The sequence below is a fragment of the Tamandua tetradactyla genome, chromosome 16 (assembly GCF_023851605.1).
Source record: "Tamandua tetradactyla isolate mTamTet1 chromosome 16, mTamTet1.pri, whole genome shotgun sequence".
Classification (NCBI taxonomy): domain Eukaryota; kingdom Metazoa; phylum Chordata; class Mammalia; order Pilosa; family Myrmecophagidae; genus Tamandua; species Tamandua tetradactyla.
The window spans coordinates 30,235,430-30,247,933 of record NC_135342.1 but is presented as its reverse complement, the minus strand read 5'-3'; the positions used below and the strand labels follow the sequence as shown (position 1 = coordinate 30,247,933).

Genomic DNA, 12,504 nt, shown 5'->3' with positions numbered 1-12,504 from the left:
TATTCTCTCTTGGTCTATTTAGGACCATACCCTCAAGAGGGCCCCTGGATGAGGTCCAGAGACAACAGGCATTTATTTCAAGGCAAATTATATGTAGAGTACTAGGCTGGGCACACCCCAGATCAGCTGAGCTTGGACAGAACCTACAGCGCATTTGCCCACCCAGTTGCTCCCCAGCAGGGCCCGCAGTGGTGAGCAGCTGGGCTACAGGGAGTAAGTTAATGTATACCAGGCAGAGGGCAGCCTGCATCTTGCTACCAGATGCTGAGTGGCACCACAGGCCATGTTCCCACCTGGCAGAGGCTCCGGGTCCAGCAGCACCTTCACCTTATCCAGGGGGCAAAGCTGGAGTCATTACCTCTGGGGGATGGAGTTCCTAGCCCACCTCCTCTAATCTCAGCTCCATTCCTGAGTCACCTGTGCGCTGGAGTGGAAGCAGCGACCTCCTTACATGTGTTTCCTGCCTCCTTTAGTGTGACTGGGAAGGAGTGGCAGAGGAAGGGGGTGTTGGAGCTACTGCAAACCAAGGCGGGGATAAGGGAGGGAGCCGGCTTCCCCTTGGTGGTGCTTTCACAGGGTAAACGGGGGGGCTGGGTGAGGACACGAGCAGGACTAGCACCACCGGCAAGGCAAAATCGTGTAAGGCCTGCAGAGGGCTGACTGGTGGGGATGGTTCGGTGCTCAGAAGTCCACGGCCAACTGGACATCGGTGAGCTGGGCTCCTGGGAGCTAGGGACGTTAGGCTTTCCCTCCTGAGAGGGGCGATCTCCGGGAATGGAGTTTAGAGTAAAGCGGAGGCCATGACCAATTCCCTGTCCAGTCAGCCCAAACCCCTTATCCTTTGAAGGGGCCACTCCATCCCCTTGGATAGCCCCTTGGATAGCCTTTGAATCCCGGACCACCAGACCCCTCTAAAACCCCTTCAGGCGCGCCACCTCGCCCTATCTGTAGCCTCCTTCAGTGGGGCTAACCCTCCTTCTAGCTTCAGGCCCCGCCTGCCAGACTTCGAGCCACCCCCTCCAATCCCCGCGCCGGCTCCCTCCCACCCCGCAAGCTGCACTCTCGCCCCGGCCCTCGGAAACCCGACTAGCATTTCTAGGCAGTTCAGTCCAGATCGCCCGCGGCTCCCGGAGCGGGTGGAGATTATGGCCCCGCCGCCGTAGGGGCTACACAGTTCGGTGCCGTTAGGGTGCACTGTCTAGGAGCACACTCTATGAACGCGCGTTACAGGAAACCGCCGCAATTCTCCCTGCATTCGTAGCCTGGTGGGCGAAAGGAGCTCTCGTCTAGCTGCCAAGACTGCCCCCCTGTGCCGGTGACGCCCTCTTCTCTTTGCCTTACCCCAGTATGCCCCGCTCCTCCGGTTGTACTCACCGTAACAACCCCGCCCCTCCAGTCCCACCCAAGTCCCGCTTTTTGAACAGGCTCTACACAGGCCCCATTCTACACCACTTCACTCTAGCCACGCTCCTTTAAGCCCCAGCCGCTTCTGCCACAAGCTCCGCCCATAATCGGGTATTTGCATAAGGCCCGCCAGTTCCACGCGGCCCCTCTAGGCTCTCATAGGCACTGCCCCTTTCGTTGCCCTTTTGGAAGCCAAACTGCCCCTTTCGCAAAGCTTACCCCTGGTTATCTGCCAAAAGGCCCAGCGCACCTATCTCTAAACTTGAGGTCTCACCCTCTCCCTTTCCCCTTCCAGCTCTGCGCAGATATACGCACATGCGCAGTCGGTGCTCTTCACCTGGACAAGGGAGTTGTAGCACTGCATGGGACTACCTGCCGCAGCACTCGTTGTCTGGGTCAACGAGTGGCACTGTGCAATACTGGGAGGCCTCTGGCGCAGCTGCCTGGGTCAGGAGCACTGTAGCCTTCAGGAGGTGGTTTTTGGGGTCCCAGCAAGGCGGTGCCTGAGGCCGGGGGGCCGGGGGGCCGGGCCGCAGCACTTCCGACTGTGATGCCCCTGCCGCACTTCCCAAGAAGTGGATGTGGGGACCTGGAACCCGTAGGCCCGTTTGGAACAAAGAACCTGTATACCCTCCTCCCCATTTCCGGCTACTGGACAACCATCAGAGAGGCCCACAAGCCCTCAAAGACTAAGAGTAGAGGACTGCGTAGATTAGTGTCCCACCTCGGCCATATTCTCATCTTCCCATTCCATTCCTTTTCCCATGCGTAAAACGGGATAACAACAGTAACTGCCTCATAGGGTTACTGAGGAGAATTAAACTGTTACTAGAGATAAAGTGCTCAAGGGAACCTCATATACAGTAAATTCAAATGTTAGGTGTTATCAACTCCCATTTCAGGACACAGGGCATTGAGGTCTCCTACTCCCTGTCTCTAAGCCACTTCACCTTAGTTTCTAATCCTCATCTCCTCCACGCTGGAATCCTTCCCACTTCAACTGCTGTCTCTCCTTAGAGTAACCTCGGATGGAGGCACAGAGGTTTCCAACACAAACATGTCCCAACTCCAGCAGTTCCATTAAGGGGTCTTCCCCACCAGTCCTGCAAAGTCCCTCAGATGATGTTGTAGCAAGAGTTCCAGCCCCACTTTCCCTTTTTATCAAGAGATGGCATGGAAGGAAACTCCAGCCCATAGTCTCATGTTAACCACAAAACCTCTCAAGCCTCGAACAAATATGGAAATTTATTAGGGGAGGGGCAGTAGGGAAGAGTCCCTGTGTCCAACAGAGTCCCTTGTGGAGACCCAGAGCCTGGGGAAGACAGGGATGAGGAGGAAGCTTTGAGAAGGGGTTGGGGCAGAAACGTGTGTCTGTCAGAGATGGAGGATAACAGGGCCCTGGTCTCAGAAGCGGCCATGCCGGTGGTCCGGGGAACGCCGTCGGTTCCTTTCTCGGGGACGGTGGCCAGTATGGGACCTAGGAGGTGACCTGAGGGCAGAATTGGATAGCGGAGAGTCAGAATCCCTGGTCTGCCTCCCTAGCTCTGGGATGTGACAGAGAGGTATGGAGATAACTAGGGTTACATGAATGGTCTCAGAGTAGGGACTCGGGCTGATGTCATGTTTGGAGATTCAGGTTGGTCTTGGAGTAGGAGTTCAGGCTGGTTTAGGGGTCAGGACTTATATGCTGTCTTAGGATGGGACTCTGTGTTAGTCTTAGACTAACTAGAGGGCTTGGGACACTATTATCGGAACATAAGATCAACAGCAAGTTGCCCTGGGGTAGGGAAGTCCTGAGGTACCTGCGTCGGGGTCCCCGTCCATACAGCTGCCGCCTGAGGTTCCTGGAGATGGGCCGCAGGTGCATGAAATTGCAGAAGCCACCGCGGGTACATTCCCTGGGCAAAGAACAAACAGATGGAGCAGGCCATTATCACTGGCAGGTCCTGCCCACACCCACACTCAGGAACTGGGGACTGCAGGTGCCCATCCCACCCCTTGCACACCATACCCCATCTCATACTGCCGACAGCATGACTCCCGGAAGTCGGTGACAGGTGACAGCTCAGCATGCACAGCCTGCCCATTGAACCAGCGATTATTGAGTTCAGCCACTGCCCGCTCTGCATCCTCTTCCCGCCGAAACTGAGGGAAAAGTGGATCAGGGTCAGCAATCCAACTTGGAGATCTTCAGGGGAACAGTTAGCAGTTCTGGGGCTGGACGGAACTGAGTGGTGGACATCAAGCTATGAGGCTTCAGTGGTGGCCACTGGGCAATGAAATGCTTCCACCTCCAGGCTCTAATGGGACAGCAGGCACCTTGACATAGACATTGCCTACGAGGTGATCCCCGAGGTTGTCACACACATTCATCTCTTCAATCTCCCCATACTTCTCCTGCAGTTCCGTGAACACCTCCTAGGAAAGAAGGGGAAGAACTCAGCTGAGCTCCTAGCTCACAGGATATCCAACCCACCCCTGGCAACCCTCACCTCAAAGAAGTTATCATAGTGTTCCTGCACCTCCACGTCGCTCACGTGACCTGGAGAAGGGGGTCAGGGTGGGTCAGGGGGTGGCCTGTTGGGGGCTTTCTGCCCTGCCCAAGTCCAGACCCTCACTCACAATGCGATCCGTCTGCGGTTTGGGCGGTGTTCTGTGGATTCCGGTACAGGTTGAGCAGCACTATGGTCTGAACAGAAATTAAAAAGGGGCAGGGCCTGAGCTCGGAGGGCGGGGCTGTATGCAGAAAGGATGGGGTACAAAGGCTGTAGGCGGAGCCTAACACCAGAGGCAGAGCTTTAAACCCAATGCACGTTATCAGGCAAGACTGGCATTAAGGAAAATCGGAAAAAAGAACCTAGCAGTGACTGGCAGCCCAAAGGCGCAGTCTTTACGTGAGGGGCCTAAATTCATGGGGGAGGAGCCTAAAGGAAAGTCCTTCAGGAAGAGGGAAACCCGGAACAGGCGGGACCTCGCGAGATGGACAGCAGAGGGGGAAAAACCGAGCTGCGTTAACCCCCTCGGCTCAATGCCACGTCTCACCTGACTGAACGTCGGTTTGTTGTGAAGCCGGGAGCACCGGTCCCCGTGCCGGCAGGCCCCGATCTTAAAGTAAAAAGAGCAGTTAACCCTGAAAGAGGTGCAAAGACAGAGGTGAACCGAGGGCCGGGAAGTCGGACACCCCAGAAACACCGCCCCGAGCCTCCAGACACCGGGTACCCAAGTGCCTCAGCCCCGGCCCCCCCGATGGGTCACTCCCCGTGCCCATTCTCACTTGTCCTTCTCAGTCCCGAATATCGAAGCTAAATATTCAGCCATTTTTACCCGAACCGCCCCGAATCTGCTGCGCTGACGTCACTTCCGCTATTAGGAGCTTTGGGAAGTGTAGTTCGTCGCGGTCTCGGCTCTCTCCACGCTTGCTCAGCAACTCCTCAGTGCCCTTCCTAATGGTAGTCTCTCGCCCTCCCGACAGAACCACGGACAGAAGTTCCCCGTGAGAGCATGCGTACAACTGTGCCTTACCACAAAAGACTACAAGCTCCAGAGATCCCTGCGGCATCTTGCGCAAACTCCCATAGTCGAAAGTAGCAAGAGTATCCAAGCCGGAGGAAGTAGCTCTACTGGTGAGTTCGGGGTCATATCGCGCACCCCAATAAACATAAAGGGCGTCTCAATCCAGCCAGCTCACTGGTGGGGGCGGGGATGCCCTTCTTTCAGCAAAGCCACCCCTACGTTTGTCTTCGTTAGGGGCGTGGTCGTTCGCCATCCTCGAATCTGTCACTTGGGTCTTGCTCGCAGACCCTTGGGAAGACCCTGCCCCAAAGCAACGATGAACTTGGAGCGGGTCTCCAACGAGGAGAAATTAAACTTGTGCCGGAAATACTACCTGGGTAAGGGCCGGTCGCCTAGGGTGCCAGGAGAAGAGACGGTTGCGGGACTGTACGCCTGAGGGAGGGGGTCCGTGGGGGCCTGGACTCATGGGTCTAAGAGATGAAGCTAGTAGGGACGCAGACTCCTGCGGCTGACGATAGGGAAAGCTTGGGCCCAGAGGAAGGAGGCTGAGCCCTCAATTTCGGGGTACCGAGAGAAGAGGGAGCTGAGCTGGGCCGGGGGTGGGTGGGGTCCTGGACTCCTGGTTCTGAGGAAAGAGGGCATTGGGACCTGTGTCTGTGGAGAATGAGGGAAGCTGAGGGAGCAGACACCTAAGACCCGGGGTAGGAGTCGTCTTGGGGATAGGACTTCTGGGACCAGGGAGGATGCTGCTGAGGTATGAACTCCTGGGTCCTGAAAAAGAGGCTACTGGATCCCAGAAAGGAGCACGGAGCCCCTGCCACCAGAGATTCCTATTTGAACTTGGGAGAGGACCTTCTGACTACGTCTTGCCAGAACCTGCAGAGCCTGGTGAGTAATGAGGAAGCTCTTCATTGCTTTATGCCTCAGTGTATCTTTTTCTCCCCAGGTGGATTTGCTTTCCTGCCTTTCCTCTGGCTGGTCAATATCTTCTGGTTCTTCCGAGAGGCCTTCCTTGCTCCAGCATACACAGAGCAGAACCAAATCAAGGGCTGTGAGTCCAGGGCCCAGATCAAGGGAGGGCATCGGTTGGTGGGGAGGAGGAAGTGAGAGCCTTAATCCGAGGGGATAATGGAGTCTCCAGAATCCTAGGACTTTGTCAGAGAGAAGAGTAGGTGAGAGCTGGTCTGGGGGACCTCAGAGAGCAGTTGGAGACTGAGCTCCCCACTACTGTTCCCCCTGCAGATGTCTGGCGCTCAGCTGTGGGCTTTCTCTTCTGGGTGATTGTGCTCACCACCTGGATCACCATATTCCAGATCTACCGACCTCGCTGGGGTGCCCTTGGGGACTATCTCTCCTTCACCATTCCCCTGGGCACCCCTTGACACCTCCTACACAGACCTGAGGACTTGCTCATTTTCCCAGGGTGGGCTTTTCTGCTCTAAGCTCACTCTCAAGCCCCAACACTTGTTCCCATTTCCCATATTCTCTACCAGTGTTCCCCAATAAAGAACCCTAATTCTCGATATTGACTTCCTGGGATCTTTTGGCAGTAGAGGCATAATATTTTTAACATCCAGAAACAATTATTGAGTGTTTACTTTGTGCCTGGCAGAGCTTCACACATGCATTTTTTTTAACTGAATACTACTCACAAGCCCTGATATAGAAACTTACTGCTCAGAAGCCTCTTTTACAAATGAAGAACCAAGAAAGCAATAGTGTTTCCATTGCTAGGGACTGCTATCCTGTATTGAAAGTACAAGAATTTGAATACATGACTCTCCCACCCTGGGCCTCAGTATCTCAACAGGAGTGTGGATCACAGTGCTACCACCTACGACTGATCTGGGCCAAGACTTGCTATGTGGTTATTGGAAGTTTCCCATTTCAGAAGGAGGTGTTGTCAGCAGCAATGGAAATATTCAAGAACCTTCTCACACAAGGCTTCCTTGACATTTAAAATTAATGTATTTATATTATTTTAAATTAAAAATTATTTAAAATTTCAATTCCCACCTTAGCACTCCCCAAATCCTTTTTGGGACATAATTTCTGCTATCACTTTTCACTTAAAATGTTTTACTCATTTCTTTATTGTCTTTCATCTTCTAAAAGATAAGACCCATTCGGGCAAGATTTTTGTCTGTTTTCTTCCCTGAGGTTATCTCCAGCGCCTAGAACAGTGGCTGACACACAGTAGGTTCACTATTTGTTAAATGCATGAAGTTGTGCCTGAAGAGAGATTAACTAGAGCTAGCACATAGCTAAGGGCAGTAGATGAGATGTCCTGCTCTGGAACCCACCCCTAACTACACACTTGTCTTCCTCTTAGGGACAGGAGGTGTCCCACGGTTAATCAATCCTGACAATAGTTAACTTGGTGTTACTTGAAGCTTCTAGCACTACAAGTCCCAACGAGCCTCGCGATGCCCGACCCTACGTCTCCCACCGTGCTCCGCGCAGCGCAGGCGTCGTTGCTCGGTCTCAATCTCTGGAGCTAAACTACTCTTCTCAGAAAGCGCCCGGGCTGTCGTTGGTTTGTTTCCGGAAATGGGGCCACTGGAAGGAGGGACTTGGTGCTGTAGTGGACGTCGGCAGCTGTCAACTACTGGTCAGGGTATGAGATCGATAGGTGCCCTGACGAATAGGAACAAGTGACTGCCAAAAGGTCCCGCCCACAGAAGGGGAAGCAGGGAGGTGGCAGCAGCCACGGTGGTCGCGATCGGACGCTGCTCAGTGCGGAGGTCTGAAGCATTCTTTGACCTTTCCCGCCGGCCTCCGTCCTTGACTCGTGACCTTAGGTTCATCAGACCCAGCTAGCCAGACCCCGGACCCAAACCATGTTCCCGGTGAAGGTGAAAGTGGAGAAATCAGGTGAGGAGCCCGAACCCGGGGGGTCTGTAAGGGAGCACCCGGCTGATCCAGCTCTGGAAGTTCCGACAGACATGATTGTCGCGATAGTGCGAGCTACGCGACATATTCCCGCAGTCTTCCTGACTATCGCGATACGGGCAAAGCGGGAGTCCCGCCACCATCATACTCTTCCGGTCTCTGCTCAAAGCAGCGCTGAGATTGAATGGTGGTGGCTCAGATAATGTAGTGAGGTAAGACATGGGGATTCCGAGCCGCGTGACTCTTGGTAAGGGCCCTTTTCTTGGCTGTGCCTCAGTTTCCCAGTTTCCAGTAGTGGTCCTGAGTCAGGCATTGCCTGAAGTACTGGGACGCTTTTAATCCTCACAATCACTATATCGCAAAAATTCCAGGAAGTAGGAAGTGTGGCAGATGGGGAAACTGAGGCTAAAGAGGAAAAGTCATTTCCAGGATTGGAGCAGAGCTCATGGGGACTCAGAACTATGATGGTAAGGGTGTTAGGAGGAGCATGGAATCCAGAGAAAAAACATAATAGTAAAATGATGTGGGACGTTAGAAGGTATGAGTGTTACTTAAAAAGCAAAATAGGAGAACTGAGGGAGATCAGGAGTGGGGCAGGATGAGGGAGAGCCATGAGGATATATGGGGAGACAGTGAGTCAGAAAACGGAAGTAGCTGAAAAGGCCCTGAGGTGGAAGCCTTGTCTAACATGTTCAGAAAGTAGTAAGGAGTCCAGTGTGGCTGGAGGAGAGGGAGTGAGGGGGTTAATATGAGGAGATGGAGCAAGGAAGTGATGGGAGAAGGGAACAGATCCCGTGGGGCCTCTTGGCCCACAATGAGGACTTTAGCTTTTGCTCTAAGGGAAATGGGGAGCCAAGAGAAGGTTTTGAACCACGGAATGAGTTAATAAAGATACCTCCTTACCTCCGATACCAAAAAAATTATGGTTGGAAAAGTGAGGGGGGTATGATCACAAATGTGGGGTAGGCAGGTGATGCAGGCTGATGAACAACAGGCCGAGGAGCTCAGATTCTTACCCCTGGGCACTGGGACACCATAGAGGGTTTTAAGCGCGGGGAGGAGCTGGGTCAGATTTGGTTTTTAAAAGATTCCCTTGGCCACCCTGTGAAGGGTAGATCAGAAGGGAAGACTGAGTTTGGTAGCCCAAGGGGAGGACAGGGCAGTATCCGGGAGGTGGGGTAGGGATAATGTTGGAGAGACACTCACAAGGTCAAATGGACAGGAAATGAGGCCTTTGGATTGCCCCATGGGGTAAGTGTGGAGGAGGGAGAGAGATGTCTAGGGCAAGGCCCAAGGGGACACTGGGGGGACAGTGGGGCCACCCCTGAAATGGACCCAGGAAGAGGGGTAAGTGTAGTGAGACACTGGGGCCAGTGTGGGATCCAGTGGATGGGAAGGACCTGGAGGATGTCCAGGGGAAGGGGTTCAGGAAAGAAGCTGGGGACAGAGATGTGGGCATTATCCATCTCCCTTGGCTCCCAAAGCTGTTTGCTACAGCTTCAGCAGCCTTCAACCCCCAATTCCATTTTATTTCTCATTTGAGCCATGTCAGGACTCCTCTGAGTCATCTGGTCTCCTCAGGAAGTCCCCCAGGCTCTCAGCACTGGGGCCAGAACTCCTGCCAGTTGGAAGGGGAGAGTGAACACCCTATAAGGGTGAGAAGAGAATATTTCTAATATCACTTCCTTAAGTTCTGTGACAAGGGAAGGCAAACAGGTTCACAGAGCCAGGCATAGGCCATAACTGAGTGAAGTGAGTTAGGTGGGGCCTGTGGCATGCAGGAAGATGGGCCCAGAGCTCCTCATTCCTGGAAAAAGCCAAAAATGGGTATTTTAGATGAAATCTTCCAATCTTTAAATGTTGTTACCGCATTCAGATGGAAAGTAACACCATTGCCTCAGCCATACAAACACATCTGGAGGTCAGATTCCCACTGTGAGTTCCTACTCTGGAGCCAGAGGTCTTGGGTTCAAACACCCAGCTCTGCTATTTCCTAGCTATGAGACTTTAGGCAAATGGCCTAACGGCTCTGTGCCTCAGTTTCCTCATCTGTAAAATGGGAATAAAAATCATATCTCCTTCCAAGGGTCACTGTGAGGATTCAGTAGGTTTGTATGTGTGATGTGCTTAGAACAGTATAATGAATTGAGCACTCTGGACATGTTACTACTATTAGTACATCTGCTGAGATATTCATACAACATGAGACTTATTTAAACCTTGTAACAATCCTAGCAGGTGGGGATCATTCAGACACCCACTTTGAAGATGAGAAAAGAGTTTCAGTGACATGAGGTGATTTGCTTCAAGTCACACAACAAGCTGGCAGCACAGCCCTGGAACCCAGAGAGCTCTTGCTCACTGCCTCAGTTGTCTCTGCCTACTGTACCACTTGCAGCCTGGGCCTGGCCATAAGATGGGCCAGGCTGGCCCTTTCAGTTGACTGTCTGCCTGGGGCCTGGGCACTGACTTCCACTGGGTACCCTCTCCCCCCCAGAGTTGGAGATGGCCAAGGCCCGGAACCAACTGGATGCTGTTCTGCAGTGTCTGCTGGAGAAGAGCCACATGGACAGGTTGGGACCTGGCCCAGTGTGGGGCTGCAGGGGGCTGGGGACCTAGCATGTTGGACTCTCTGGTCCTGGGTGGATCTGGGTAGGAGCCCTGAGGCTGGCTGGTTAGGCAGGTACCCAAGGTGAAGGCCACTCAGTACCTTCTCACCCTGGGCCCTTGGGTCCCTGAGCCAGCAGTTGTTTTCTGCTACCAGGGAGCGTCTGGATGAGGAAGCTGGGAAGACCCCCTCAGATACCCACAATAAGTAAGTTTGTTTTTTCTTTTTTTATGGGATTATCTAGATCTGAGTATTTGGACACAAGGCCTAAGGGGTCAGTAGGGTTCATGTGAGCATCTCAGACTTGATTGCTGTATCCCCAAGGTGCCCAATGGGGGGTTTTGAGTAGGTGTTTGTTTGAGGTGGGATCAGCCTGCTGACACTATCTTTCCCCACAGAGACTGCTCCATCGCGGCCACCGGCAAACGGTAAGGTGATGGGGACCAGCCAGCTGATGAGGGGTTCCCAGCCTCCACCCAGATCCTGACACTCCTCCTCTCCGACAGGCCATCTGCCCGCTTCCCTCACCAGCGGCGGAAGAAGAGGAGGGAGATGGATGATGGGCTGACAGAGGGAGGGCCGCAGCGATCCAGTGAGTGGGTGTGAGTGGACAGCTCAAGAGGAGAGTAGGGGGCCAGGGGATTACATGGGAATGTTCACCCACCTCCCACCCTACCACTCTCAGACACATATGTGATCAAGCTGTTTGACCGGAGCGTGGACTTGGCCCAGTTCAGTGAGAACACTCCACTGTACCCAATTTGCCGTGCCTGGATGCGCAACAGCCCCTCAGTGCGTGAGCGTGAACGCTCACCCAGCTCACCGCTGCCCCCACTGCCTGAGGATGAGGAGGTGGGATGGGTGGTGGGCCCCGGCTCAGAAGCTAGGGAGGTAGTGGGTGGATGGGCACAAGGGACCCTCTCCCCCAGGCTAGTGGGATGGGTGGACTCAGGTCCCTATGTTCCTTGGACTGTTCAGGTGGGGGTCACTGAATCCCACAGATAGAAACCCCTAGGTTGGAGGTATGGCTGGAGGGGACAGGGCTGCCTGGAAAGGTAGACACAACCTCCAGATCAGGGGTGCCCAAGGGCTGAGGGCTAGACAGGGCTCCTCAGGGCAGAGAGCCCAGGGATGGGGAGCAGATGGGAACCCCTGGGCTGGGCACAATGGATAGGGTCCCTAAGTTATCTGGCATGAGGATGTGGTTAGGGTTCCCCTAGGCAGAGACACAGGACTCCCTGAGGTGGTGGGAAGGAATCCCTGGAACAGAGAGATATAGCCATCTCGCCTTGGAGGTAGTAGGAGGTCCCCAGATGACACAGACATGAGGCCCTAGACAAGGTTTCCTTGAAGTAGGCAGGGATAGACAGGGGTCCCTGGGGCTGGCAAACCTGACCCCCAGGCTGGGTAGGGCCCCTCAGACATGGCTTCTGTACATAAGGATCTTCATGAGACATGTCTCTTGTCACTGGGAAAGGCTGGAGAGGTGGCATGTATACCCTGGCCATCTTCTCTGATTCTTAGGCGGGGCATGGACCCTTGTGTCCCCAGGGATCAGAGGTCACCAACAGCAAGTGTCGAGATGTATATAAGCTGCCCCCACCCACAGCCCCTGGGCCACCCGGAGATACCTGCAGATCCCGCATTCCATCCCCACTGCAGCCTGAGACCCAGGGTACCCCTGATGATGAGGTGGGTATGCAAGACTGGCCTGGGGCTGGGAGTGGGGCACATGGTATTAGCCTCGGGGCACAGCCACCTAGCCTAACCTCTGTCCCCACAGCCCTCTGAGCCTGAGCCCTCACCCTCCACACTCATCTACCTCAACATGCAGCGTTGGAAACGCATCCGCCAGAGGTAAGCATCTCCTACACCTGCCTGCCCTTCTATGGTCTCTGCCCCAACTGCTGAGCCTTCCCTCTGACCCCCAATCCCACCCCAGGTGGAAGGAGGCATCTCATCGGAACCAGCTCCGTTATTCAGAAAGCATGAAGATCCTACGAGAGATGTATGACCGACAGTGATGTGCCCCTGTCTCCCTACCCCAATAAACAACTCCCTCCTCCACACTGGCCTCTGCTTGCTCC

General features: G+C 54.1%; 4 protein-coding genes across 9 annotated transcripts; 2 read left to right on the top strand and 2 right to left on the bottom strand.

Annotated features, from left to right (window-relative positions):
* Positions 1-32: 32 nt before the first annotated feature.
* Positions 33-1,768, bottom strand: IGFLR1 (IGF like family receptor 1). Its single transcript, XM_077130478.1, is given in 10 exon segments — positions 33-44; positions 148-337; positions 339-442; positions 444-567; positions 603-658; positions 660-911; positions 1,088-1,191; positions 1,194-1,211; positions 1,624-1,633; positions 1,679-1,768. Coding segments are annotated over 10 exon segments (960 nt in total).
* An 863-nt stretch (positions 1,769-2,631) lies between these two features.
* Positions 2,632-4,861, bottom strand: U2AF1L4 (U2 small nuclear RNA auxiliary factor 1 like 4). The gene is made up of 8 exons (XM_077132091.1): positions 4,679-4,861; positions 4,447-4,534; positions 4,027-4,093; positions 3,897-3,946; positions 3,724-3,822; positions 3,416-3,549; positions 3,207-3,302; positions 2,632-2,893 (listed from the first exon to the last, which is right to left on the bottom strand). The coding sequence occupies exons 1-8, from the start codon at positions 4,720-4,722 to the stop codon at positions 2,809-2,811; spliced, it is 663 nt and encodes a 220-aa protein (XP_076988206.1). The 5' UTR covers positions 4,723-4,861; the 3' UTR covers positions 2,632-2,808.
* On the top strand, positions 4,785-6,438 carry PSENEN (presenilin enhancer, gamma-secretase subunit). The gene is made up of 4 exons (XM_077132093.1): positions 4,785-5,027; positions 5,152-5,294; positions 5,864-5,968; positions 6,160-6,438. Exons 2-4 carry the CDS (start codon positions 5,234-5,236, stop codon positions 6,297-6,299), a joined length of 306 nt encoding a protein of 101 aa, XP_076988208.1. The 5' UTR covers positions 4,785-5,027; positions 5,152-5,233; the 3' UTR covers positions 6,300-6,438.
* A 547-nt stretch (positions 6,439-6,985) lies between these two features.
* LIN37 (lin-37 DREAM MuvB core complex component) lies at positions 6,986-12,486 on the top strand. Of its 6 annotated transcripts, none has more exons than XM_077132088.1 (9): positions 6,992-7,791; positions 10,307-10,382; positions 10,574-10,624; positions 10,816-10,845; positions 10,924-11,009; positions 11,103-11,269; positions 12,027-12,109; positions 12,201-12,274; positions 12,360-12,486. In XM_077132088.1, exons 1-9 carry the CDS (start codon positions 7,758-7,760, stop codon positions 12,407-12,409), a joined length of 651 nt encoding a protein of 216 aa, XP_076988203.1. In that variant the 5' UTR covers positions 6,992-7,757; the 3' UTR covers positions 12,410-12,486. The 6 variants fall into 6 exon arrangements, with proteins under 6 accessions (XP_076988202.1, XP_076988203.1, XP_076988199.1 ...); XM_077132084.1 differs by having other exon boundaries at positions 6,994-7,791; positions 11,942-12,109; XM_077132085.1 differs by having other exon boundaries at positions 6,997-7,791; positions 11,969-12,109.
* The last annotated feature ends 18 nt before the right edge of the window (positions 12,487-12,504 follow it).